We start from the raw sequence: 27,222 nt of genomic DNA, 5'->3' as shown, positions 1-27,222 counted from the left end.
TTTTTGAGTGTGTCGGATTTCACTAGGCGTTTGACCCAAGAGGTATGTGTAAATCCCCGGTTTTACCCTCCCACACCCACCACCCTCCTTCCCACCCACCCTCACAGAAACACACAGGGCGCACGGGAAAAGGGGGCCGTCCGTAGCGGAGGGTCAAGGCCAGTCGCGTCGCTCGCCGTCCCCCCCTGCGGTCAGGGCAGTGCATTTACACAGATGGATGAGTTCCCCCAGTAACCCTCCCCTAGATGAACCTACGGAGGAAACAAAAACAAACATCAGGTCAGAGGCCAGTTGGTCCATGGAGGGATACTGGAACTGTTCAATAAAATGTAAGGCAAAGGCCTGCGAGGTGCACGACTAGGTAGGTCTGAGTAGGCTTCATATTCTTTTATTTAATTCGCTAAACACGTCATTTCTGTGGCACAACACAGCTGGGCTATTAAGTTGGAATGTGCCGCAACACTAAATACTTAGTAGACTTAAAGACGTGGGGTTCTCATAGTGAGGTCCATGAGGGGGTTCCAGGGCTTCCCAAGCTAAATCTTTCATAGAGCATCAAAAGGTAACCAACTTTTAGCTCTTATTTTATTAAGCCATTTGAAAATAGCTATACGAAAGATTTAGAAGAATCTTGAAAAATTGTGGGGCAGCGGCCAAATGCATGTAAATATGGGGTCCTTCACATAACATGTGAGAACCACTGATCTATTAATATGCAAGAACAAAAGAGCCTTCCAGAGTCAGGATGCAGTAAAGCCAGTGTAAGCCAGGCTAGAATCCTACAGGGTTTGGATTAGAACATCTATCAGTGTTTCTATCATTGTTTTATCAATGAGTTGTTGTGTTTCCAAACAAGGAGAAACACAGTAGGTCATGCTATTTTAGGTGGGGTGGTCCTACCTAACAGGCCTGTGTCCCGTGTGGACCAGGGTGGGCTAGACGCCATAGCAGGCTGATAGACGCTCCTTCAGCAAAGGGGGGAACTGCTCTGAGAACTGCTGCCAGTTCTCCTCGCCCACCTGGTCCTTGAAGCCATGCAGGATCTAAGGAGAGACCACACAAACACGCAACAATCAGCAAGACCTGAAAGCTTAAGTGGCAGGTTGGATTTGAAATTCATTCAATTTATATTATTTATTCTCAACATGGCGTCTAATTAGCTCGATTGGTCCTGAAAGGTTTTGTTTCCTACTACAGAGAGGCTCTAGGTGTTAATACAGGTCTCTGCTGTCCCCCATTCACCACACGTCTCAGAGTAAACAAAGTTCCACATGGAATGTTCAGGATTCGAGTGTCTGAAATAAGCTCATCACAGTGTGTGGCTGGAGATTGGGCGGAGAGCATACAGTACCTGATTGAGGGCATATTAACCACACTAGAAGACAAAGGGTCGAATTTAGACTGGGTCAGATTGATTCAAACCGCTCCCGAATATCATTGTCTGGTCCCCGCTGGCCAGCATTCACATTGGCCAAGATTCTTCCCTACCCGATTACATTTAATTCAACTGTAATGGTACTTATGTGCCTCAGAAGCGCTGTGACTATGGGGCTTTGGGAGATAGATAATGTCATGTGACTCATGTCATGACATCAGGGATGTGGACATCAGGGATCTCCATATATAGGTGTAAAGGGATTCTGTTAGTGTGACATCACAGTGAAGCCAGTGTGGCAAACCCATTCTGGTAGAGTGGTTCCCGTGACATCAGAACATGATGACATCATGGTTAACTGGTTAACTGCGACCTTTGGTTGCAATGACACTGACATCACTGATGCATCCTTGGTAAGCAGTGTTCACACGATCAAAATATCTGCCATAATCTAAATCTGCCCCTAAAATAATTTAAATTAAGTCCAGCTCTACACTGAGCACCAAATGTTGGGACCACACAAGTTGGGAGGGATTGTGTCAAAGGTAAAAATGGACTTCTAAGTGTTCCATCTTGTCACTCTGAAAAAACCTCACCATTTTATATTAAAATGGGTCAAACTTTAAAAGTCCAAGTTCCAAAAAGGGAATGTTCAAATTTGAGTGTCTGATGTGAGCTCATTACAGCTTGCAAGCAGGTAAAAAAAAATACAGCAAAAATGTTGCTTTTTAGGATGAAGGGAAATGCCTTTGGGTCATAATACTTACTTTATAAAACATGTCTCTCAGGTCATCCTTGGGGTTCACCCAGGAAGCCACTGCATCGCAGAAGAAGATGAAATCCTGGACATACACATGAACAATATTTAATGTTATTACTTTTTCTACATTCTGTTGGTGACCCTCTGCTTCTCCTAAGAACAGATCTCAGAACATAAAAAATCCACACATTAATTTGTCAGATTTCGAGTGTCTTGTTTAAGGTTCATCATAGAGTAGCTTTGCATTGAGAAAGCAAAATAAACTTCTGTTACAGTGATGTGTGGAGGGTTCATCCTCTTTCAAATTCTACAGTTTGACAGACTTTATTACTTGCCATGTCCGGACAAATACAACAGACTTTATGACAAATTATGATCAGTAGTATCTGCTTCTAAAAACCTTCTTATGAAGACACACATGGTATTCTACACAATAGCTTATTTTTGGTTGAACACATAAGGACAAAGACAGATTTTGTGTTTTACGAATCATTGAAAGAGGGGTCACTTCCATTTCCACATCACTGTGCATCAAGTTATGTTCCCAGTAATCCGGTAAGCAAAACAAAACACCCACCTGCACCACTCCTCCAGGGTTGACGCCGATCATCATGCAGATTCCTCGGAACGCAGAGTCCTTCTCCTCGTTATCCCGGATATTTCTCAGCGACGTGCACCTGGGCAGAGGAGTGGTTACAACAAATGTTTTGTTACAAGGTCAAAACCATAAACTAAACAAACCAAACCTACATACACACAGGCTTTAGGTTCTGGATCAGAAATAATAGGAACAAAATGTATCATTGTAAATCAATGAGCTGGGTGTCTCATCATATCCAGATCGGCAAGATCTAAAAATAGATAGAACTTTAATTTACAATTTAGGCATTTAGCAGACACTCTTAATCCAGAGCGACTTACAATAAGCAAGGTAATACATCAACACCAACACATCAAATGCATAGAAATAGTAATCTAAGAAAAAGAACGTAGGTAGACCAAGCACCTATTCAGTAACTAAAAACACTTCCATTCACTGTGACTCACCATGGTCTGATGAACTGCTGCAGCTGTGGCGCCACCTCCTGGGGACAGACATAACCCAGCCTGCCAATCGTAATGGCTGCACACATGGGGACACACCAGGGGGTTCGGTTCAGTTACATACTGTACAGTCGGTCTGGCTGTTTGAATATTAAAGTAGCAGCGAAAAGTACCTCGCAAAAGTGATGATACATTGCTCTCAAATGCACCCCCAATTTAGTTTTAAATTAATTAAGTAATAATTCAAAGTACCGTATATAAACTCAAATCACCCAAATCTTCTGAAAAGTATGCTAGCTGCTATGTGAGGATAATCTGAGCCGAGACGGGAGGTCCATCACAATGCTCTGTTCTAATTGACCACCAATTCTAACCCTACGTTTTAACAGTGGGCAACAGCCGGCAACTCTGGGCGATGTCTTCCAAAAGATAAAATATTGACATTTCTTTGGGCGACGTTTTCCACTATTGCCTGCTATCGCCATTAGTTGCCGGGTCCCATTGACAAATAACGCAATTACGGAAAATACGACAGACTGCCGTCCGTTGTTAAAACGCACCGCAAGTAAAGTTAACTAGGCACCAGCCAAGCACCAAAGCAGGCCACCACCCCTTCCTCCCCCTCAAGTATAGTGGAACCTGTCCCCGAAAGACCCCATCTGTGAAACCACAGAGAGTCATCCCAGAGACCAGGCTCTGCGCACCCCCACCACCTACATCCCCATCTGTTTGAGCGGTGCTAACTGCTCCAATACTTGCCTGTGTGAATGTGCATGTGTTTTTCCAAGTGTTTTTAACTTCTATTGCATCAAATACTAATGTTCTATGTCCCTCTCATGTCATGTCGGCCGATCATCTGCACCACTCACTTCACACAGGTATGATTTGTGTTTTGTAGCAGGGGCAGTTACATGGCATGATACACATGTCCAGTCCCAGTCAGAATGGGCATCAACTCGGCTCAGGGACAAGAGAGAACACTGCACCTCTGGTTAACATACAGTATATACTCTGTGTGTGTGTGTATATATATATATATATATATATATATATATATATATATATATATATATATATATATACACGCACCCCCACACGTTAATGTCAACACAAACACTTAATAGATTCACCTGTAGATCTGGATCAGAATTGCGTTTTGGGAACAAAATGTATCATTTTGATTCAATGAGCTGGGTGTTTCATCATATCCAGATAAAGAACATTTAGATGCATTTCCAAAAAACTGATGCGCACACATTAATCACCCGACGTCAATCCCAAAAATTGGGTCTATTAGCGTATGCGGTCAGAGTTGAGGAGGGTCCTTGAAATTTCAAAGTTTGAGAACCACTGCTTTATCCCATAGACAGTACACACCCATGCCAAGACAATTATGGTCAGAATATCTGTTGAGGATATGTTTATAGGGGAAGGGGTTTACCTGTGTTCTCCAACAAGGTCTTGGGGGTATTGGGCCTATTGATGATCTCCACCAGATGTGGCAGAACCATGCCCACGTAGGGCTGCATCTCTGCACCTGGAAAACACACCGCCAAGACACGACACAGTCAAACACCAGGGAACATCCTTCGTCCCGCCAGAGTTGTTGGCAGCTTTTGGAGTGCCATCATTATGGTTTTCCCCCTCCCCAATTTAGTCCTTTCCAATTCCCTCATGGATGCGTCCCTGCCACTGCCGACCCCTACTTGTTGGTCTTGAGAGGGCGTAGACAATAGAGCTGTGTAATATGGACAGAATCTAATAATCACAATATATTGTTCCTAAATATCACCATATCTATAATTCATTATAAATTTAATTTTAAGTATAAAACACAACGCCTTTAAGTGATTGCAAACAGGAAAAGACGATACATAAAATCCCAGGTGACATAGTCTCATATCACAATATAACCCAGCCCAGCCCTAGTAGACAATCACGTCTCCCCCAAAACACATCCAAGTCTTCAGCCACTTTTAATATGACAGTGAGGGGGGTAACACATGTGGAGGAACACACTCCCAGTTACACTCCCTGCTGGCTGCTGATCACTAGTGCAGCGACAATTCCCCCCCATGCTGACTGGATCAGACATAATATGGGAACAAAATGTATCATTGTAAATCAATGAGCTGGGTTTGTCATCATATCCACATCAGCAATATCTAAAACAATGTGTTTTGTTGGAACCAGAGTTACAGTTGAGGAAGGAAGGAATGCGGATTCACGTATTCCTTTTAAAGCCTATGAGGTTGATCGTAGATTCCTTGATCGCGACCAATCACTGAACCAAGGACTAGAGCGGTGTTCTTCTGCTGGCTGATCCTGGATAACTTAATCCAGGATAGTTGATGAATCACAGCTTAATCCCCAATCTAGGTTTCGTGAAACAGGCCTCAGGAATTTTACTCTGGAAATGATGATTGTTTGATTTAGAGATGGACCGATTGCAAAATTCTTGGCCGATACCGATCCACCGGTTTTATGAAGGTCTGACCTGCCAAAACCGATTTTTCCGATACCGATTTCTTTAGCTAAGAACTAGGAAATAGGGTTGCTCCAATACCCTTTTGTTTCAGGCCAAGTAGGCCTACAAGACATACTTCAATTTGAGTAGCAATAAGCTAGAAGAACACTAATGCCAAATCAATCACAATAGTACAATATCCAAAATCACAGACAATATCCAGTCTAATATGACCGTCTGGACTAGGCAGGAGGAAAGCAGGTGACGCATGCTTTTTCCCCCCCTTCTTTTTGGAGACGACATTGACACAGGATTATGGAATATATCCTTACATTGCAAAGGTAATCAGCACCATCTGTATTCTGTAGGCTGCCACTAAGTAGACTGGCTGCTACTTGCTAATGTTTACGTCACAGGACCGAGCATCATGCTGTGCAGTGCAAGAGATACAATTGGCCGATTTTGGCATATTTATGTCAGTGACCTGCCGATCACCGATTTGGCCGGTTTGATATGATACCTGCCGATTTCTGATATTGGCCGATACCGATGTCCATCCCTAGTTTGATTCTTTGGAGCGAAAAGTAAACACGTTCCCCCATGCAGTTTGTATGTATAATAGTAACATGGTTGCGCTTCACATGGAAATTTACATATGAAAATGGGTTGTTTTCAGTAAGTCATCCTGATAACCTTATCCAGAGTTGTCATCAATACTTCCAAAATATACATCAACACCATTGTTCCATCTAATATTTTGCGATACATTTTCTTTCACAGGAAAACTAGTCTTCTACGTTATCATTTAAAAACCAGGTTTTTACAGCAGGGAGAAGAGACAAATCAACACTTCTAAATGAACAGAGATCAAATCTATCAAACACAAGAGTCAATCATTCTCTACCACAGTCCTTTCTACTGCTCTTTATTCTGAAAGCGTTGATTGACCGGGCCATTGGTCTACCTAAGCTCACCTGCATCATTCCCCGTTTCCTGCTTGTCACCTCTGCCTGTGGGGATATCACACACATAGTCACTAGGGCTGATCAGGGAGGAATGCAGCGCTGGCCTGAACACACTCAAAAACACACTCTATAGCTGCATAACCGGACTCACACGAGCAATCAAGTTAGATGAGTGGAAGATTCATGCTCCATTTTATCCAAGGCTCCATCTAAAATCTACGTTCAATGCACTGCAATGTCCTGGCACTCTGCACAAGCATGCGGTCCTAGTGTCCTACTCAATCAATGATCCAGAGGCACACAGAAATGCATATGAATGCAATGCCTCCCAATTCCATCTCAAAGTAAGCTACCAGTTAGGTTTCAAGAGCAAGAAACAGGACAAGAAACACACACAGAAAGGTATTCTACTATTCTAGTCTACAAAGCTAAGTAGAGGTGCCAGTGTTTCTTCAGAGTAATTAGATCAAGGTTAATGGAAGAAGGGTCACTAAGATACTGTATCACACAAAGGGCCGACGTGAGAGCAAAACAGTTAAAGGACAAATAAAAGAGCAAGACAGAAAGGACAAAGAACAAAAGAGCCAAAAAGGAAGTTAAGAGAAGTGAGATCATAAATTAAAAGAGGCACCAGGTTTCTCACCCATCTGCATGGAGATCTCGCCGATGGCCCAGGTGGCGTTGTTACACACGGAGATAAACTCTGGGTTCAAGTTGAGTCCCAGAATGGGCATGAACTCAGCTACAGGGACAAAAGAGAGCACCACACTCTGGTTAACATGCTGTGTATATATACACACACACACACACGTTAAAAGTCAACACATGAATGCTTAACAGATTCATCTGCAGATCTGGATCAGAGCGTTGTTTTGGGAACAAAATGTATCATTTTAGTCAATGAGCTGGGTGTGTCATCATATCCAGATGAGAAAGACATTTTCAAAACACTGAAACACACATAACTCACCAATACAGGGCTTGACGTGAGGGAAGCAGGCCTTGGTTAGATCTCCCAGCAGTGCGAAGGAGCTCTGTCTCACCTCAGGCATACTGTCCTGCAAAACCAAGACAAACAGCAACTTGAGATATTAGGGCTCAACAACACATTTGCATTCATTTCTGAAGACACATCTAGCTAAACCTGTAGGGATCTGGATCAGAACACTACAGTTGGGAACAAAATGTATCATTTTGAGTCAATGAGCTGGGTGTGTCATCATATCCAGATATGTGAAAGATTATTCTGCCACACGCACGCACACACACACAGTACCTGCATGCACTGGAAGAGCAGCGTCATGATGTTGGAACGAGCCACCAGCTGTTCCACGTGGCCACCCAGGCCCTCAGCCAGGCCGCTCAGCAGGTCCAGAGCCACGATCATGAAGTCCTTGTCGGGGGCTTCATACTGGTCTGGGTGCTGGTTGTACATCTGTGTGCGCACACATATGTTGGGATACACTCAATCTCACATTAAAACAGACTTGGAATCAGTCCCTCTATCAGCAGATAATTGAGTGTATGGACACTAATCAAGCAGTGTTTTACACGCAAGCCCTTGTTTAAGTGGGTAGTGTGGATCTCGTTCAGTCACGCCAATGAAGGCCACAGGGACGAAAATACTTGGAATTGTCACTTGGAATTCAACTGTGAGAATGATGCTAAAATGTTTTACTGATCAGTGCCGTCCAAATCTGTAAACTGTGAAAAAGGACACCCCTCGATTGCAGTTGCTCGTCTACATTATACCAAATAGCTGATTTATTCTGAACTAGACAAAATGGTCCTGAAATTGAAGACCTGTATCTTTCTACCGAAGCTCTAGGTGCAGTCCCCATCCACCACACGTCTCAGAGTCATTAAAGTTCCACATGGAATGTTCAGGATTCGAGTGTCTGAAATAATAAGCTCATCACAGCGTGTGGATGAGATGGGGAAGCAGGGGAACAGGGTGGGGAACGTACCTGATCCAAGGACAAGGGCATGTTAACCACTAGAAGACTAGATACATTTAAATTAAATCCATCAGTTGTAGTGTAGTACGTGTAGTGAGTACCAAATATTATTGGAGCACATAAGTTGGGCGGGGTATGATTGTGTCATTGGTACATATCGAAACCAAAATGACAGTGTAACTACATGTTACATGAGATGAGAAGCAGTGTGCGAAAGTCATCTCTTGATCATACCAACAAGTTAAGCCCTATAGACATTGAGCACTAAATGCAACACCTGTTGCATCCCTGAGCCATGCCTCTAAGGGAGAACTCATGCAGCTCGCAGCAGCTGTAGCGAAAGAAAGCTATAGACCCATCACTAGTGGCTATATAACACTCATAGCACGTCATTGGTGTTAGGGTGTGCATGTTCTTACCATAGCCTGTGCAAGTGTCTTCTGGACTAGGGTGACGCAGCGCTGGTACACAGGCTCACAGTAAGGCAGGAAACCACTCTGCAGGGCTGTGGCGACTGACGACAGACACTGGAGACAAAGATAGAAGGGCTAGTTAAACAACGATAAAACAGTATAGAAACATAAGTACAGTATATTTTTTTTTACCAATTACCAAAGAATAATATATACAAAATATTTAAACGTTTTCTAGAGAATGCAAGTCATGTTTTGACCTAGGGTGCCTTCACACTGCAAGTTAAAGAAGCTTTTCAGGAGAGGCAAGAATAAAGGCATTTAATTGAAAGCTTCGAATTGTGGCTTTGTCACTCCGGAAAACATAGCACTAGTTGAACAATGTTCAGCTTGTTGGTACGATTGACACTTTGGTATTTCACAGAATCAAATAAAAAGGAACATTTAGCACCGTCAGTGCAGCCGAAATCTTTTAACTCTGAAAAAGGACACCTTGAGTGCAGTTGCTTGCATTATACCAGATAGCCGGTATATTCTTTGAACTAGTTAGATTAAACTATCCTGAAATTGAAGACCTGTTTCTTGCTACAGAGGATCTAGGTGCTGCTAAGACCCGTCACCTCAGTCCCCAACCACCACACGTCTCAGAGTAAAAAGAAAGTTCCACATGGAATGTTCAGGATTCGAGTGTCTGAAAGTAAGCTCATCACAGCGTGTGGATGGAGATGGGGAAGCAGGGGAACAGGGTCGGGAGCATACCTGATGGAAGGACAAGGGCATATTAACCACTAACATTTAGCAACTTTGTTGGAGGTCTCTGGTAAGTTTGAAAACATTCTTGCTAAGGCTGTATAATGTACCATAGTGTAAAGAGTAGGAAGACTAGTCTGCTAACTCGCCAAGCATCATTTGTGTACTCGTGTTATTTTGGTAAAAGAATGACAAGTAATCATAATATAACTTCGACACACATTAAACACACAAAAGCACAATGAAACACTTGTTTCCAATGTGGCCCTGTAAAGCTGCTTAGTTTGTAGTGTGAATAGCCACGATCATTCTAACTCAAGTGGATGGCAGAGTACACACCAACTATTAAAAAAATGACAATGGTGAACAATAGTTATCTTCATAGTTAGAGGGCTCATTGTGAACGACCCTTAAAGCAGCTCGTCGCAATTCAGTGTAAATACCCCATTGAGCAGATTTCTTTAAACAGTGATGTTTTATGGTAGATGGGGAAAACATGCATGTGTGTTTACCTCCAGCAGAGGGAAGAGATCCTTGTCTTCATCCTTCAGCTCATTCCACTTGGCAATGAGGGGAGGCATTAACTTCTGGATGTACTCCTTGAGAAACATGAACAGAAAATTGTGTGTACAATATGACTAATAACACTAGAGATATACCATACACACAGTATAGTGTTCACCGACCAACAGAAACGTTAATGACAACACACGCTTAAATAGATTCTCTGGATCAGAAAGTGTTTGGGAACAAAATGTATCATTTTGAGTCAATGAGCTGGGTGTTTCATCATATCCAGATGAGAAAGACATTTAGATCTCTTTAATTTATTCAGAAGTAGGACATTAATTGAACACACACACACAGAATTAGAATATGGAGATACAGTAGCAGGTTTCTGCCTGACGGCAGCGATAGGGTCTTGGCAGCCTGGGATAAAGGTCATGTCACTTACTGGCTGGTTGAGATGGTGGCCCACAGAGTCGGCCAGGGTGCCTATGGCGTCATAAAGGATGAGCAGGTTCTTGTGCTGGTACTTTCCAAAGGCAAACACCAGCGTGTCCAGGATGAAGCTCAGGTAGGGGACCAGCTCTGTGCATGCCTCCTCCTCCAGGGTGGCAAACGCGCTGAGCAAAACAAGTAACAATGGATGAAATGAGATGTCATTTGAGACCGGAAATTTTCACGAATTTTCAAAAATAGCAGATCTACAAGCTCGCAGCGTGGCACTCGGTGCCGCGCTGTGAGCTTGTATATCTGTTATTTTTGTTATATTTAAAGCATAAAATATTGCGTCATAATGTGTTCAGGCCTAAATGGGTTAAGAGGAGAATGAGGAAGATTATAGAGGACAACTCAGGACAGACAGGGTACTTGCATACAGTCGCTCCTTGATGCACCCACCTGCAGGCAGCCTCCTGCACCCTCTTGTTGCCGTCCAGGATGCGTTTCAGCAGCTCCGTCATGAGGGGCTTGAGGTGGGAGTCGGGGGGCTGGGACACCACCCAGTGGGCGTAGCGACTCAGGGTCCAGCAGGCGATGGAGCGCACCAGGGCCTTCTTGTCACACAGACACTGGATGAGGTGGGGCATGAGCTCGGGCAGGTAGGGGACCATGCCCTGCATGCAGCCTGGAGGATGGGGAGAGAAATGGAATGTTTTAAGAGCTTGTGACTAATAATCTTTCTCTATACATTTACCTAGTTTAGCAACATTTTAGCTATCCTGATCTCGATCAGTTTTACTTTTTGTAATCATAATAATCTTTCTCTATATATTTACCTATTTTAGCAACATTTTAGCTATCCTGATCTCGATCAGTTTTACTTTTTGTAATCATAATAATCTTTCTCTATATATTTACCTATTTTAGCAACATTATAGCCATCCTGATTTCGATCAGTTTTACTTTTTGTAATCAATGGTGTAGGCCAGGGGTCCTCAATAGGCGGACCGCGGTCCATGTCCGGACCGCGAGGCACCGCCGACCGGACCCAGGACGAATTATAGTAAAAAAAAAGAAAAAGAAAAAAAAGGAAACATATTTTCGTTTCGTTTCACTTCATTGCATGCGCTGTGAGTGTGTGTGTGTGAGAGAGAGAGAGAGAGAGAGAGAGAGAGAGAGAGAGAGAGAGAGAGAGAGAGAGAGAGAGAGAGAGAGAGAGAGGGACAACGACGAGCTGATTGGCTGATGCCGGCCCACATGGGTTGTCATCTCTACGCTGATAGGCTGTTACCAGCTGGGTCACTAGAGTTCATTCCAGAGACCACGGAAGCGTCCAAGTAGTAGGCTACTCGAAGCGTTCGGAGCTGCAGCCTGCAACAGCTCAACTATAAACCAGTGGGCTTCATTCACGCACAACAACATCAACGTGAATATGTTTGCAGGATTGTAATCTTCTCTCCAGAGAGTTTGTCGGGACGTGCCACCGCCGTCTCTCTCTTTCTGCATGGATATGCAGCCAGCGAGCCATGCAGCTAAGCTAGCTGTGAGCTGCACGCAGTAGCCTCCCTACTCGGTACAGGAGTGAGCTACGAGCCGCTTTAGTCTCTGACGCGCGATACTTGTTTTCAGATCGATATTCATGTTGTGACACAAGCATAAATTATTCGAAAATTATCCCAGTTTGTTAAAAGGAAACAAAGCAACAAACATTAGCGCAAAATATCTCTGCTCCACTTTGATTTAAACATTCTGTAATCTCCCTTCAATGGGTTGTTGCACTTCAGTCAAGTGAGGTCCCCAAATGATTTTGGAGGAGTCCCCAGGCCAGATGACAGTGAGGCCATTCATAATTTAAGGACCTAAGACCTTTTAATAAAGAATCTGGAAACAGACCATTACTTTATTTTTATATATATATATATATATATATATATATATATATATATATATATATATATATATATATATATATATATATATATATATATCAGAGGTTGCGCTAGGATTTTTAACAGCCGGTCATCGTGACCGGCATGATTAAAATTTATCGGACATCTGATAAAAATACCGGACATAATAATTTGAATGCATGGATGACAAGCAGGTGCAAAAACATAGCCAATAACAACAGTTTAAGTCCTGCTGTATAGTTGGGACTGAACTAATTGAATGTAAAGGAGTAGTAGGCTGTACAAAAAACATAGTTTGAAATTAATTATATTGGACTACTCACGCAGGCTGTGTGTTTGCACAGATACTGCATGGTTTCATAACAAGTTGTTTCTGTTCTGCATCATATTTCAGGCCAACACATAATAATGTACAGAATAATGAGAAATAGTCTGAAAGTGGGGTCTGCGCAATGTTTCATAGGTTGATAGATTAATCTGGCCAGAAAGGAATCAATTATAGACTACTCACTAGTATGGTCGAGTGGTCACGATCATCCTGCATCTCTGTTATGCAACTTTGGGAAGGTTGAAAAGGCTTTGGTGGTGATCTTGTACAGTTTCCATAACATCTCCTCATAAAGAACTTCAATCGAGTGTATAAAGTTTGTTTTATATGGGTTGTAGTTGTCCTGCGTGCCTTCAATAATTCCCATGGGTTCACAGTGCGCATTGCAAAATGACGCTGAAATGGACTGCTGTCTTCTCTCTCCCCCAGCGCCCCGTTCGCAAATTAATGTTTAGGCTAAACAGTTCTGATAATACAACTTATTTTTGACTGTCCATTCATGTACTATAACTTAAACTGCGCGCTCATATTCCAAAACCAAGGCAGCTCATAGAGAGCATAGCGACAACATAACAAACCGACAACTAGGCCTACCCAGCAACAACTATCATTTCCTGTCTTACCTTCACAATAAAGTGTCTCCCGTTTACCTCCCAATGCAGCTTATTTCACACAGGTTATTATTAACAGGAAAAAGTGTACTTAACCCGTGTGTGTTTGTGCAACCAGACGTGCATGTGAGACAGAGTGATGAGGGAGAGAGAGAGAGAGAGAGAGAGACATTGAGAGAGAGAGAGAGAGAGAGAGATTTGCGGTGAACTGCCGTGTCATTTTCAATCGGTCCTTATGTCCGATGAGGTTTATATTTTCCGGTCTTTGTCATTATAAATCGGTCAAATCCGGCAATTTCCGGTCTAACGCAATCTCTGATATATATATATATATATGTTTGTTTTTCCGGACCCGGACCTGTTTCAAAAACATATTTGTGGACCTTCAAGATTTCTATTTGAGGACCCCTGGTGTAGGCAACCTAATTTTTGTGAATATTTCTGTCTACACATTTAAAATTTGCATCCACCCGAATACACCGTTCTTTCATACAGAGTCAATGGGGGAGGGAAACAAAAAAAAAAAAGATCTGGATCAGAACACTACAGTTGGGAACAAAATGTATCATTTTGAGTCAATGAGCTGGGTGTGTCATCATATCCAGACAAGACATAACAGGCATTTCTTCAATTTATACAGAAATGTATCTGGGTACCAGAGAGTGAACATTCATGCGAGGCCTTACCTTCAGCGATGGCTCCCAGCACCAGTATCCCAGACTCCTTGATGACCCAGTCAGGGTGGAAGAGCAGGCCTTTGAGCAGGGGCAGGAGGTGGGGCAGTAGATCGTCACGGAACACATTGGCTAAAACATCCAGGGCTGCAGCAGAACACTTCCCTGTAGGAATAAACAAAACAAGCAGGTCATCTGTGATGAGCTGGACAGACAGCAAGACAAATGTAGATCATCAAAAACAAGCAGATCTATGTTAAAACGCACTTAATAGATTCAACTGTGTAGATCTGGATCAGAACGTGTTTTGGGAACAAAATGTATCATTTTGAGTCAATGAGCTGGGTGTTTCATCATATCCAGACGAGAAAGACATTTAGATCTCTTTAATTTATTCAGAAATCAATAACAATATGAAATAACTGCATTACTCTCCCCGTGATCAGTTACTGTTAAATCTCGAGTGAACAAAAATGTATGTAGAATGTGCGTGCCAGACATCATTAGTTCTGTTTATCTGCTGTACTATGCCCCCCCCCCCCCCCCCCCCCTCCCCCTCCTTCATGAAAAATGTACCTTGTACCAAGGGCCAAATACTTACGGAGGTTCCAATCGGACAACGTGTCGTCATCGTCATCATCGTCGTCGTCTATGTCCTCGCCTTCCTCCCCCTCCACCCCCTCATGCTGGAGGGTGACGGTGCGGGACTTATGGAACCGAGGCTTGATGTCCTGCTCGCTGTCCGGCACTGCCTCGTCCTCTTCCACATCGCCCTGAAAAGACGAGGTACGTACACTTTCACGTGTTCTTTTTTTGTTCCCCACACAGACAATAAGAGAACACACAAAAAAACAAAAAACAATAAAGCCTGATCTCATCGTAAACCAATTTTCAGGCAGTAGAACAGTGGTTCTCAACCTGTGGGTCGGGACCCCCAGAGGTCCCCAAATTATTTTGGGGGGTCCCCAGATGATTAACTTAATGTGCAATGTTGTTTTCTCACTCAACAGTTAACAAACCAACATAAAGTTCAAGTGTATAGTGTTTATGCACATTTCTAAAGTGACAATTTAAGGACTTTTCACTTTTTAATACCTCTAAATAATATTAAACATTGGCCAAATTGTCAAATATTAGAGGCAGAAATTGTGAAATTAGCCGATCTACATGCGTTGCGAGGCGTTGTGAGTATGTAGATCTGCTATTTTCACAATAGAAATAGAACCATGTTATACAAAATGTAATTCCTCAACTCTTAGTGCTCGTCAGGGTGGGGGGTCCCCAGTTAAAATGTGATTATTTGGGGGGTTGCGGCCTGAAAAGGTTGAGAACCACTGCAATAGAAAGACGGCATTTTGATACATTCAACAGGTGACCAACTTTTCTTGATGTCAGACCAGAGATCATTTGATTTCCTGGTTCCCACAGGTTTGTGAGGCAACAGGCAGAGGGCAGATGAGTTTTGCTTAATTGGGTGGTGTCGATTTGGGGCTTAAGGAGGACCGTGCTAACATTAAGCTGCAGGCAGAAAATACATTGAAAGCTCTTTAGTAGGTCAACAATTTCTGGGTACGTGGCATAGCAACATGACAGAAATAGCGAAGCACGCGCAAAAAGTATTAAAAAAGTGTAAATGAACAGGAAAGCTGGGAGAGTGAGTCAGAACTGTCAGGAGCTGTGGAAACACAGCAACTCACTTGGGGACATGGACGCTAATGTTAGTGTCACACAGTATGAGAACTAAACTTCATAGGGGACCCTCACAGGAGAGAGCCGTCATCACATCCAAACTGGGACAGTGGGATTGCTTTGGGAATACAGATGGCAAAAGGCCAATTGTCTTTTGGCCCAAAAGACAATACATAGATCAGTATGCCTCTATCAGATGAAACACTGCAACAGACAAGAGCAGCTCACCTTGAGTAGTATGATGTCAATCTCTGAATATTTCATCCCATTCACCAGGATAGGAATCAGTCTATAAAAGAGAGAAGAAATTAAAACTAGGTCAACAAATCACCTGCCTATTGAACAGTAGAAGGATCTAGAGTCAGCCTACTGAGCAATGTATAAAAGCAGCTTATTAGCAACGGGTGTTATGTTTACACTTGAATACATTCCAGTTAGGCGCATCCATTACAACTCACTGACATTATTTACTTCTTTGGAGCCTTTCCACCCTGGAACTGACACCGAGGTGTTTTCACACCCGATCTAAACAAATGTCACTTGACACGCTTCAGACTGTGGGATAGGCAACATGACAAAAGCGGGAGCGGTGCCATCTTAAAATGTCTCAGATTTACTTTCCATTGACAAGTCTTTGGAAATTCAGAGGATCACATTAAAACTGGCTTCATACGGTCCCCAATAGACAGTGACTCCAGTGTGTGAGACCCCACATTGGAAGGTGATGTTTTTGTCATAAGTAAAACAAAGATTACAACTTAATCCATGTCTCTGGATCAGACAGTATGAGTAACACCTTCACTGACAGTCAGATGTTTTATTGTGCATCACCTCCAGAGGGACAAAGAAACACGAAGAAAGCGTGTGACGACATTTTAGGGATGCAAATCCATGTAGGATTGAGAAAGAGTTCATGTTTTAACAGAGATGTACTTTGAGGAACTATTACAAAAGTGAGCGCTAATAAGATTTTGATTTTCTATTTGAAAGATTTATCAAGCTTCAAGGGGGTCTTTATCATCAAGTCTTGTTTCGTCCAGCCGACCACAGGTCGCAGATTAGTATGTGAACGGTCACAGCTTGTCCGTATGTATGTATCTCTGTCACACCTGACACTGTGGCTCTGGGTTTGTCGCTCTGACATCATGCTCGGATGTCACGGTGATGTCAGGGGAACCACTCTTAACAGAATGGGTTTGCCGCTCTGACATCACGCTCTGGCTTCACTGTGATATCACTAAACAGAATCTCTTTTATACCCATATATGGAGTACCCTGATGTCATCAATATTAAGCCCATATCTAACAGGACTTCATATGGGAATGCCCATATATGGAGGTCACATACCACACTAACAGCCCATATCTGTGTGGCTGGTTCTACGGACAGGGATCTCCATGTATGGGCATAAAAGGATGTCAGATGTCATAGACGTCATAGGACTTTCACATAACGAATAACTGATTAAGCATGTTTGGGCTCTCACAGCATAGCTCCATATACAGTATATGGATCTCCATATGGGTACCAGGGATCTCCATATATGGCTAACTGGTCCGATATACAGCACTGGCCAGATGGCAAAGAATTGCATGTCTTAATAGTAGTATAGTGTATAGTAAGTGAATGAGACCCAAAGTTACACTAGCTGTCAGAGATTGTCCTAGGGATTTTGAATTTCAAACTTTGTTAGATATGTTACTAGACACCTTTACGAAAACATTGGTGAAGAAATCGCTTGGTAAGGAATTTATTCCCAGCTTTGACAGGTATTCTGATAATATTCCCTGACTACAAACCCTAACCTCAGTAACCGTGAGCGCGGGTGAGCAGCTAACCAGCCAACGCTGGTTGTCGAAAGAGCAAGATTTCCCCGTTCTTAATGTTACTTACTGCACCAGATGTCCAGATAGGACCTCTTTACAGATGGGTTGCTCTGCCAGGGTCAGCCAGAACTCACAGGCCTCCAGAGCCACGTTCTCATCCGGATCCTGAGTCCGTTGCAGCATGTACTGTGAGCGGAAAGAAGAACGTCAGCATTAGGGCAGTCACAATCATGATTGGTATTTTACTTGACGATTAATTGTCATACAAATGATCAACGATTTTATTGCAAACAGGTTCGACAGGATCTGGATCAGAAAATATAGGAACAAAATGTATCATTGTAAAGTCAATGAGCTGGGTGTTTCATCATATCCAGACAATGGGAAAGGGTGTAGATGTGGGAGAAGGGATGGGACGATAGGAACATTTCATATCACTATTATTGTGACAAAAGAAATGGCGATTTACGATATCGCGATAATCAAAATCCATTATCCTGGGGCATAACATTTGCCAAAAAACAGCAGATCTACAAGCTCACAACGCGACGCAACGTGTTGTGATCTTGTAGATCGTCTATTTTTTGGTAAAGACATTTGATAGAGTGAAAAGAATACTGCATCAAGTACGTATATTATAAGTAGATTTTACCAATATAGAGGGTTTAAATGGTACCGGTTTTGCAGCTCGGCAAATAAAAGGTGAATTGATCCCAGTGCATGACGGAGGACGATATCCCGATAATTTAAAGTTATACCATGTAACTTTTTTTATAAAACAAATCTTAAAATTGTCCTAACTGTTAAATCGCTAAGGTTTTAGAACCCCCACTCCGTTATTTTCAGCTTCTAAAGCCTTCTCTTTATATGTTTTCTATGATCCCTACCGGGGACCGGTTTTCGCGGAAAAATTGCGTCATCACACTACCGGCCAATCACAGCGAGGGTTATACACTGCCGACCAATCACAGCGCATCTTGAAGTGGGGTCGCTATGGCGGCCATATTTGTAGTCGCCCGTGTGTCTCTTTACTCAAAAGGTAATCTCGCCTACCAGGCAGGGTGAAGTAGTCCGTTTCTCCGGAATTCCTGAACGCACAGGAACCAGGGACCCCTCTAAAGATAGCTCTCGGCGTTGTGGAGGCAGACGTGGGGGTGTGAAGGTACGAAAAACGGCCGAAGGACGCGGACGCGGTTTGCTATAGGGCTACTGACCACTAGTTGAGCATCTTACACAGTATAGCTTTAAATCTCTGCGATACTATTATCATGAGTGTTTTTTATTCACGATAAACGTTAATATCGATTATCGTCCCATATCTAGTGGAGACCCCTTGCTGGGAGGAGGGGGTGAGGGTTCAAATGCATATGTGGAGGAACTCTAGAAGAAGGCATGGACGCTTGGCATTACCTGGATGATGCTGTGCATGTGGGGGATGAGGCGGTCGATGCGGACCTCCAGCAACATGACCAGAGCCCTGCACACGTTCTTCCTCACCTCCGAGTCCTCATCTGCTGCCAGCGCAAACAGACTCTGGGGGAGTGGGGGAGAGATGGGTGATGTAAGAGAAAGAAGAACGTCAGCATTAGGGCAGTCACAATCATGATTGGTATTTTACTTGACGATTAAGTGTCATACAAATGATCAACGATTTTATTGCAAACAGGTTCGACAGGATCTGGATCAGAAAATATAGGAACAAAATGTATCATTGTAAAGTCAATGAGCTGGGTGTTTCATCATATCCAGACAATGGGGAAAGGGTGCTCACGCCAGACTGTTGGTAGGGCTTGTCATGAGTATGACATTTTACATGACGATTAATTGTCACTCAAATAATTGCGACTAACGATTTAATTGTGCTTTTGTCGTTGACAATTACATTTCTGTACGGCTTTTAGGCTTCGAAGTAGCACATGGCAGATATGACACAACCTAAATGTACAAAGAAATGAATTACATATTTGACAACTGTATACTTACAAAAGAACATTGATAGTGGAAATAGCCGAATTTCCTACAAACCCACCTCTATGAAGGTGTCAATGTTGTCCATCAGTGCCTGGGCTCTGCCAATGATGAACTGGTTCACACAGGCTATGGCATGTGACCTGTGCAGACAGAGGGCATAATCATAACCAAAAGGTCCATCACGCTCATCGACAACCAAGGAAGTCAAAAAAGCAAATGAATTTAGCTGCTCCCTGTGGGTTCTAGACCCCCAACATTTCCCTCCTCTACACCAAATGTCTTGTCAGAAATCATCTATGCTTCAGGAAGAGAGAAGAGGAGCACTCGTCAGCAACGTGGTTCATATAAACATTCGTCTAGGGTGCACGGCTCAGGCAAACATTGAACGTAGAACAAGGACGCCAGCACTCACTTTAGAATGAATTCTTCTTGTTTCGGCCAGCAGGCCTTCCTCAGCGTGTTAACTCAGTTAACACGCTGAGGAAGGCCTGCTGGCCGAAACGTCCGTATGTTCTGATGGCTGCTGGGGGTGATACCTTTTAATAAACAAGAAGAATTCATTCTAAAGTGAGTGCTGGCGTCCTTGTTCTACGTAGAAATCATCTATGACAACACGTTGTGAGATCTGCTATCGTTCCCTAATGAATAGGGACACTATGGTTCAGCAAGACAGTCATTATTAGATTACTTTATTCATATATAATTCAATGTTTCTGTACCTTGTCCTACTTTTTTGTTGACAGTGACCAACACAGTACACGACTCAAGTATGAAGAATATTGAGGGACATGAGGCGGTGTACAACCCATTATCCAATATCAAAGGGTCCACAGCAATGTGTGTGAAATCACATTGGTCCTATGCATTGCATTTAATCTTACTGGGAAGGTGATAGGTTAAATTATCTTTGAAAAACTATAAAGTTTCAAACACATGCAGTTTGTTTTTGGATTAGTCTTTGGATTCTTACACGACTCGAGTCCAAGTGGCATAACGGAGCACAACTGCAGGGCAACTGGATCAGACAGTATGAGTACCACGACCTTCACTGACAGTCAGGCGTGTTGTTATGCATCATCTCCAGCAACATGAAGGCAGGAACTGGTGGATTGGGGAGGGGAGTGTCCCATTACCTGATCTTGGGGCTGCAGTGCTTGAAGAACTGGAGGAACTTGGGGATCATGACATTGAGCGGTCTGTCCAGAGCATCACTGTCTAGCAGCTCCGACGAGTCCTCGCAGATCTTCTGCAGCGCGCCAAACGAGCCCTGCAGAGACGAACGTGCACGGAGGTGGTTAAAGCAAAATGCAAGAGATTTTTTTTTTTTTTTTTTTTTTTTAAGAAAAAATAAATAAATAAATGGGTCTGACAGGATCTGGATCAGAAAATATAGGAACAAAATCTATCATTGTGAAATCAATGAGCTGGGTGTTTCATCATATCCAGACAATGGGGATATAGGGTGGAGACGTGGGCGAGACCTCTTTCTGATGAAGAGGGGGAGGGGGGAATGTTGAAGTGGGGGGTTCAGACCTCGCAGGTGTTGTAGTCCTCCGAGTTGAGCAGGTTGCAGAGCTGAGGCAGCAGTTCGGGCCATGCCTGCAGCTCGCCCTTTGAGGCGATTGTCGTGATCAGGATCCCTGTGAGCCATAAAAGAGAAGAACTCACTATAAAGTTCAAAATACTCGCAACGAGTATGTATGTATGTGTGCGTGCGTGTGTGTGGTGATGAGAGTCTCTGGATCAGACAGTATGAGTAACACCTTCACTGACAGTCAGATGTTTTATTGTGCATCACCTCCAGAGGGTCAAGGAAGGAAGACAAGGAAACGGCAAACCGAAAGAAAGCGTGTGACGATACAGGGATGCATACAGGGTTGAGAAAGAGCTACCTGAGAATATGTAGATTAAAATTTGGAAACTATCATGCAACATGCTGTGTTATATGCTTACATTGACAGAACATTTGTAATAATCTATATAATATAGTATGAGTATGAATATGAAATATAATAGATATTTTCGTAATAAAGAAAAGGACGTTTGAATTTACAGCTGTGCCTATCTGTGTTATTATCAAGTTAGTCTATCCACGAGTAACTGCTGCACAAGAAGTGCACCGCATAGTTAGTTTAGTTCATATTTTAATGTGTGGTTTGTGAGTAGTATTATATAAGCCCATCTGACGACGTTTGTGAGCTAAAACATTGGTCTACTGTGTGTGGAACAGTGAATTGAAAGGAGGAATGGAATAAAAAAAAAAAACATTGTCTTCCTGGTTGAGGTGGGACACTTGCTGCTACAAAGCTAGTGTACTGACAAACCAATTTAAGCCTACAGTATATACACCCAGAGTTAGAACAGTCAAGACACCACAGGGTCAGCCAATGTTAAAAGTCAAAACCAAATCAAATGAACGTTATGTCAGCCAAAAGGCTAAAATGTCCTCGTTTTTGCCCTCCATTGAGGGGACACTATTCTCAAAATGCATGTGCAGGAAGAGAGCGAACTAAAAACACATCAGCAGCGCTACAACATAATCTTTAGTTGCAGGCAGCCCTACCCCACACATACACTCACCAATGGTGGCACGGATGAGGGGCGAAGGGTCGCCGATGTTGTTGAGACATTCCTGCTTGATGAATTCAGCTACAGTCGGTGGGAAGTTCTGGTAGTGGGCCTTGACGTTGTTCTTCAAAATCAGACCACTTAGAGAGCGGGTGGGCTCATCTGGAGAGAGGCCATGAAGGACAGGATGGAGGGACATCAAATTTAAGGGACAAAGGGATTATTAAAGACGCTGTGTGTGTTGTCAACAGGGCCAGTCACAATCATGATTGGTATTTTACTTGACGATTAATTGTCATACAAATGATCAACGATTTTATTGCAAACAGGTTCGACAGGATCTGGATCAGAAAATATAGGAACAAAATGTATCATTGTAAAGTCAATGAGCTGGGTGTTTCATCATATCCAGACAATGGGGATAGGGTGTAGACGTGGAGAAGGGATGGGACGATATGAACATTTCATATCACTATTATTGTGACAAAAGAAATGGCGATTTACAATATCGCGATAATCAAAATCCATTATCCTGGGGCAGAACATTTGCCAAAAAATAGCAGATCTAAAAGAAATTAAGTATTTTTATAACTAGTCAATATGGATATTTTAAAATTAAGAGTCTCTGCATCCATTTTAACATCTTGTCAAATAAAAAATAAAACATACATTTATGCGATGAGCAGAGTATGTTGGTTGTGGGCTTGTGGCCATGAAAATAAATCTTCTCTATCAATGCCAACATCTTATTATACAGTTGCTATTGACTTGTTTTGAGCTTGCCTACCCCAAGGGGCGGGGTAGCTCTGTGTTTTCCCATAGGATCCACTCTAACCGGTCTGTTAAGAGTGGGATCCTATGGAGAGACAGAGCCCAGGAGGGCCTAGGCATTTCCCCTCTCTGGGGAAAAACGTCCATAAAAGAGAGAGACTTCCTTGAGAAAATACGGTTTACTCTGTCAAATAAGGAACCCCTCTTTCTGAAAATCTGGTCGCCCATTATAAATTTGCTTAACAAGCTACAACGAAGAGCCTAACTTAATGTTGTGCAGCCCCTTGGTAGCTTATGCTTGCTAGAACTACTATCTATCTTTCAGTGTTGGCTTGTGATGATGCTCTACGGCCCCTCTAGTGTACTGCCATCAATGTTTATTTTTGTTTATTTATTTTTTATTTATTTTTAACATTTCTTCTGTAGTTTGTCTGCTTTGTCTGTTCTTTTTGAAGTAGATGATTGTATCTGTATCTGTACATATTGTAAACATTTTTCTATAATGGATATGCCTGTAATTAAGAAAAAAACTGAAAATTTGAAATAAACAGATATAAAAAATAAAAAAAAGAGAGAGACTTCAGCCAACAGGGAGATTAATCGAATGGCCCCTTAATGGCCTGGAGGTCTGAGGTATAAATTTATGGGCTTTTTAGGTCCCCATTGTAGACCAGTGAGCTCGAGTTCCAATGTAAGATGTTAAAGGACAGGCTTGCAGGGAACTTACCTTCTGTTTTCAGTCGTGTGAGGACAAAAATTAGATAGTTGTTAAAGTCAGGGAACTGGTTGAGCTGTTCAAGTTTCTGGCATGGCGGTTAAGGACAAGCACATAAACACAACAGCCAAAGTTAGCAGCGAGGCTTTCCAATGGGAGGAAATTGTAAACAGCCATGTAAGGGATGGGATCCCGGTTGTCACTTTATGACAATCTAAATTAAACAAAAATAAATCGACATGAAAGCAGTCTTTTGGTATTCTCCAAATAGCGGAAATCAAAATATAAACCACTCTCTGGGCAAACAACATCATGTGACACGGAACAAAAAACACCATAAAAAGAGCGCTAAAGCACACAACACTTTAACCCTATATACAGTACTGTACAATACATTATTGGAAAGTAGTCCATCTCACAAAGCTATGCAATATGAGCTTGTAGATCTGGTATTTTCTCAAAATAATTGACAAAAACTAATTAGAAAATATTTTCAGATGTGAAACTTTGTCTTGACATGAGAACACTGCGGTAGGAGGATACTTGTTGGACAGCTCTCTGTGTTGCCGTGTTGGGCGACTGGGAGTCCTTGAGAAGTTGGAGGACCTGCTGGAGTCCCTGCTCATCTGGCTGCCACTCCATCCTAGGGGACGATCCAACAAGACACTCTCCATTAGATCAGTGCTTCTCAACTTGTGTCCCCAAATCATTTTGGGGGGGGTCCCCAGATGATTAACTTAATTTGCAACACTCTTTTCGCACTCAATAGTAAACAAACCAACATAAAGTTGAAGTGTATAGAGGGTATATCTGCACATTTCTAAAGTGATAATTTAAGGACTTTTTAATACCTCTAAACATTGGCCAAATTGTCAAATATTAAAGGCAGAAATTGTGAAAATAGCTGATCTACAGCCTCAACTCATAGTGCTCGTCAGGGTGGGGGGGGTCCCCAGTAAAAATATGATTTGGGGGTTGCGGCCTGAAAAGTTTGAGGACCACTCCGTTAGATTACATGAGGGACAAACACCATTATTTCACATGGCGTCCTTCCATGCTTGTCGTTTTTTAGCCTTGGCTCCATTCTCCTAGTCGTTTTCATTATGTCCATGTAAGTCGTGGCAATATTGATATTTTATTGACAATGACATGAGACTAGATTTGGGATATTATATGGCATTCATTTCCTGGTTTTAAAGGCTGCATTGCAGTAAAATGATGTAATTTTCTGAACTTAAGACAGTTCGCCATTTGCCTTTAGCCAATGTTACTATATACACACAGCATTACTTGATTATCTGTGTGATTATCTGTGTGCATGCAATCTCATTGCATGCACATTAGTGAAAGCACCAATAGTCATCCCCACAACAGTTATATCCGATAACTCGCATAGATGCTCGTCACTCGATGAAACTATATGGAATCTATGAAAAGGTTGTGAGGGTCCCTGCTTCATCTCTCTCTCAACTAAGGGGTCCTTGGCCTGAAAAAGTTTAAGTCCCCTGACTTAACATATTTATAAGAGTGTGATGGTTTAGTACAAAGTGCCTGCATAGTTTGAATGTTTAATAGAGAATAATAAGGGTGTATGAGAAAGAAATTGGTCAACACAGACATTGATGAGGATCCAATTATTCTTAATCCGTGAAGATACGACCTGTGTGTTCAAGTACAGACTGGCAGTAAGACAATGGCCATATGTTGCTTATTAATGTCAGACAATAGGGTGGTGAGGAGCAGTGCACATGTGCACATGGTGTCGGGGTCGTGGTGGCAGCAGACAGGGCCTGCCGTGCTGCTGCGCCCAGTCAAGCTCGTGCCACCACGGGCGCACCAACAAGGTGTCTGTCTCTGTATACAAGCATGCACGTGAAAACCTAAAATTATAACTGGAAATCGGCTTGCGGCACAAAAACGAGGACATTGTGGACAACACATGTCGTAAAATCTCCCAGTGACCCGGCTTAACCGGTTTAATCCCACACCACCCCCACCGCGGGTGAAGAGACTCACCCGCGTTCAAAGACTCGCAACCTTTTGCCGTTGTTCTGCGTCAATAAACGTCTAAACTCGAAACTAACTCGCTCATATCGAAGTCCAGGGGAGTCGTGATGGACTTGTGGCCGGTCAGAGAGGGAAGTTTGCACTTTGCAGGACTGAAACTGAAACTGGGGGATCCTGGCCGGCCACCCATCAGCGTGGCTCTAGCCCTAATATCACACAGCAAACCCGGACTGGGACTAATTCTACATGTCCTGGGTGGATCATTTAGCTCGTTGGCCGCATTGGAAACGAACATTGACCTAGTCCAGAAATACTGTTGGTTAAATTCCTCTGCCCTTCTTGCCCAGGCCTGGTTCGATGGGGCAGTGCCCCCCCACCCCATCCCCCCGGACAACGAGCGTTCAACAACGTGCCTCGTTAAAAGGCTACTTAACTTTGTTTATGTATCATTGACTCGTACGTGATCACGTCCCTTTAAATACGTACATGGTTAAATTAGTATTTAGACCACTGTGTAGCCATCGACACTGCTGTTGCCGCGTTAGGTAATCAAGAAATGCTACAGTGTAGCCACAACACGTTGTGCTGGGCTGGCGTTAGCCGCTAAGCTAGCTGACTGCTGGCGTTAGCCGCTAGTAAAGCTAACTGTTGCCGTTTGCCACCCCGTTAATCTGCTGCTGGCGTTAGCCGCTGAGCTAACTAGCTGGACAGCCGATGTTAAAAGGAGCTAACACTCCAGCTAACCGCTATCACATTCTCAACGCGTTGACATTACCCAACTAACTAGTTAGCTAGCCGTTCGGCGTCGTCATCATTTCCACGGTAACAACATCAAATACAACAACACGTTCACGACACAGTTTACGTACAATATAGTTTTGTGTAGATTGTTTTGTCTTTTTTCTTCGACGGGGCCGCGTTCTCTCCTTCTTGTGCTCTTCTGTCGCGGATCCTCGCTGCTGGTTCAAATGAGCACGCCGCACGGAAATGTCTTGTCTCGGCTTCCGTAGTTCATAGGCCGACGTTATACTCTGTGGTACGACCCGACCGTGCTGCTGCCAAAAAAAGAACAGATCTACAACTTGTAGATATCCTTTCTTTGCCAGTGATGGAAGAAGTATTCACATAAGTAAAAGTATCAATACTGCAATGTAGAAATACTCCGTTACAACTAAAGTCCCGTAATCAAAATATACTTGAGTAAAAGTACAAAAGTAGGTCTATTCATATATAAAATAGCAGATCTACAATCTTCCAATTGTTCTAAATTGTAATACAATTAGCATACATCAAACATATAATTTTCCGAATGTCTGTCTGAGTGTCTGTCTGAGTGAGTGTCTGTCACAGCGTTTCTCCTCAGTGGCTGGAGCAATTGATCTGAAATTGCATCACCATTAGCATATGAACACACCTAACATAACTGTGAAGCCCGTTTGTCACTTTCACAAATCGTATGCTGTATATTAGCATT

At 42.8% G+C, this 27,222-nt stretch overlaps 1 protein-coding gene across 1 annotated transcript; it reads right to left on the bottom strand.

The window, feature by feature from the left end:
• Window positions 1-118: 118 nt before the first annotated feature.
• On the bottom strand, window positions 119-26,693 carry LOC308283636 (transportin-2). The gene is made up of 25 exons (XM_080724100.1): window positions 26,618-26,693; window positions 24,285-24,384; window positions 23,754-23,829; window positions 22,268-22,417; window positions 21,221-21,327; window positions 20,821-20,954; window positions 19,746-19,827; window positions 19,127-19,249; window positions 17,784-17,902; window positions 16,118-16,178; window positions 14,802-14,973; window positions 14,213-14,365; window positions 11,137-11,362; window positions 10,688-10,859; window positions 10,245-10,331; window positions 8,989-9,096; window positions 7,888-8,046; window positions 7,582-7,669; window positions 7,255-7,353; window positions 4,621-4,716; window positions 3,183-3,258; window positions 2,713-2,812; window positions 2,143-2,217; window positions 901-1,043; window positions 119-251 (listed from the first exon to the last, which is right to left on the bottom strand). Exons 2-24 carry the CDS (start codon window positions 24,381-24,383, stop codon window positions 936-938), a joined length of 2,670 nt encoding a protein of 889 aa, XP_080580226.1. The 5' UTR covers window position 24,384; window positions 26,618-26,693; the 3' UTR covers window positions 119-251; window positions 901-935.
• Window positions 26,694-27,222: the final 529 nt, after the last annotated feature.

This window comes from Nannobrachium achirus, assembly GCF_963921795.1.
Source record: "Nannobrachium achirus genome assembly, chromosome: 4".
Classification (NCBI taxonomy): Eukaryota; Metazoa; Chordata; class Actinopteri; order Myctophiformes; family Myctophidae; genus Nannobrachium; species Nannobrachium achirus.
This window is presented reverse-complemented; position numbering and strand designations above follow the sequence as displayed.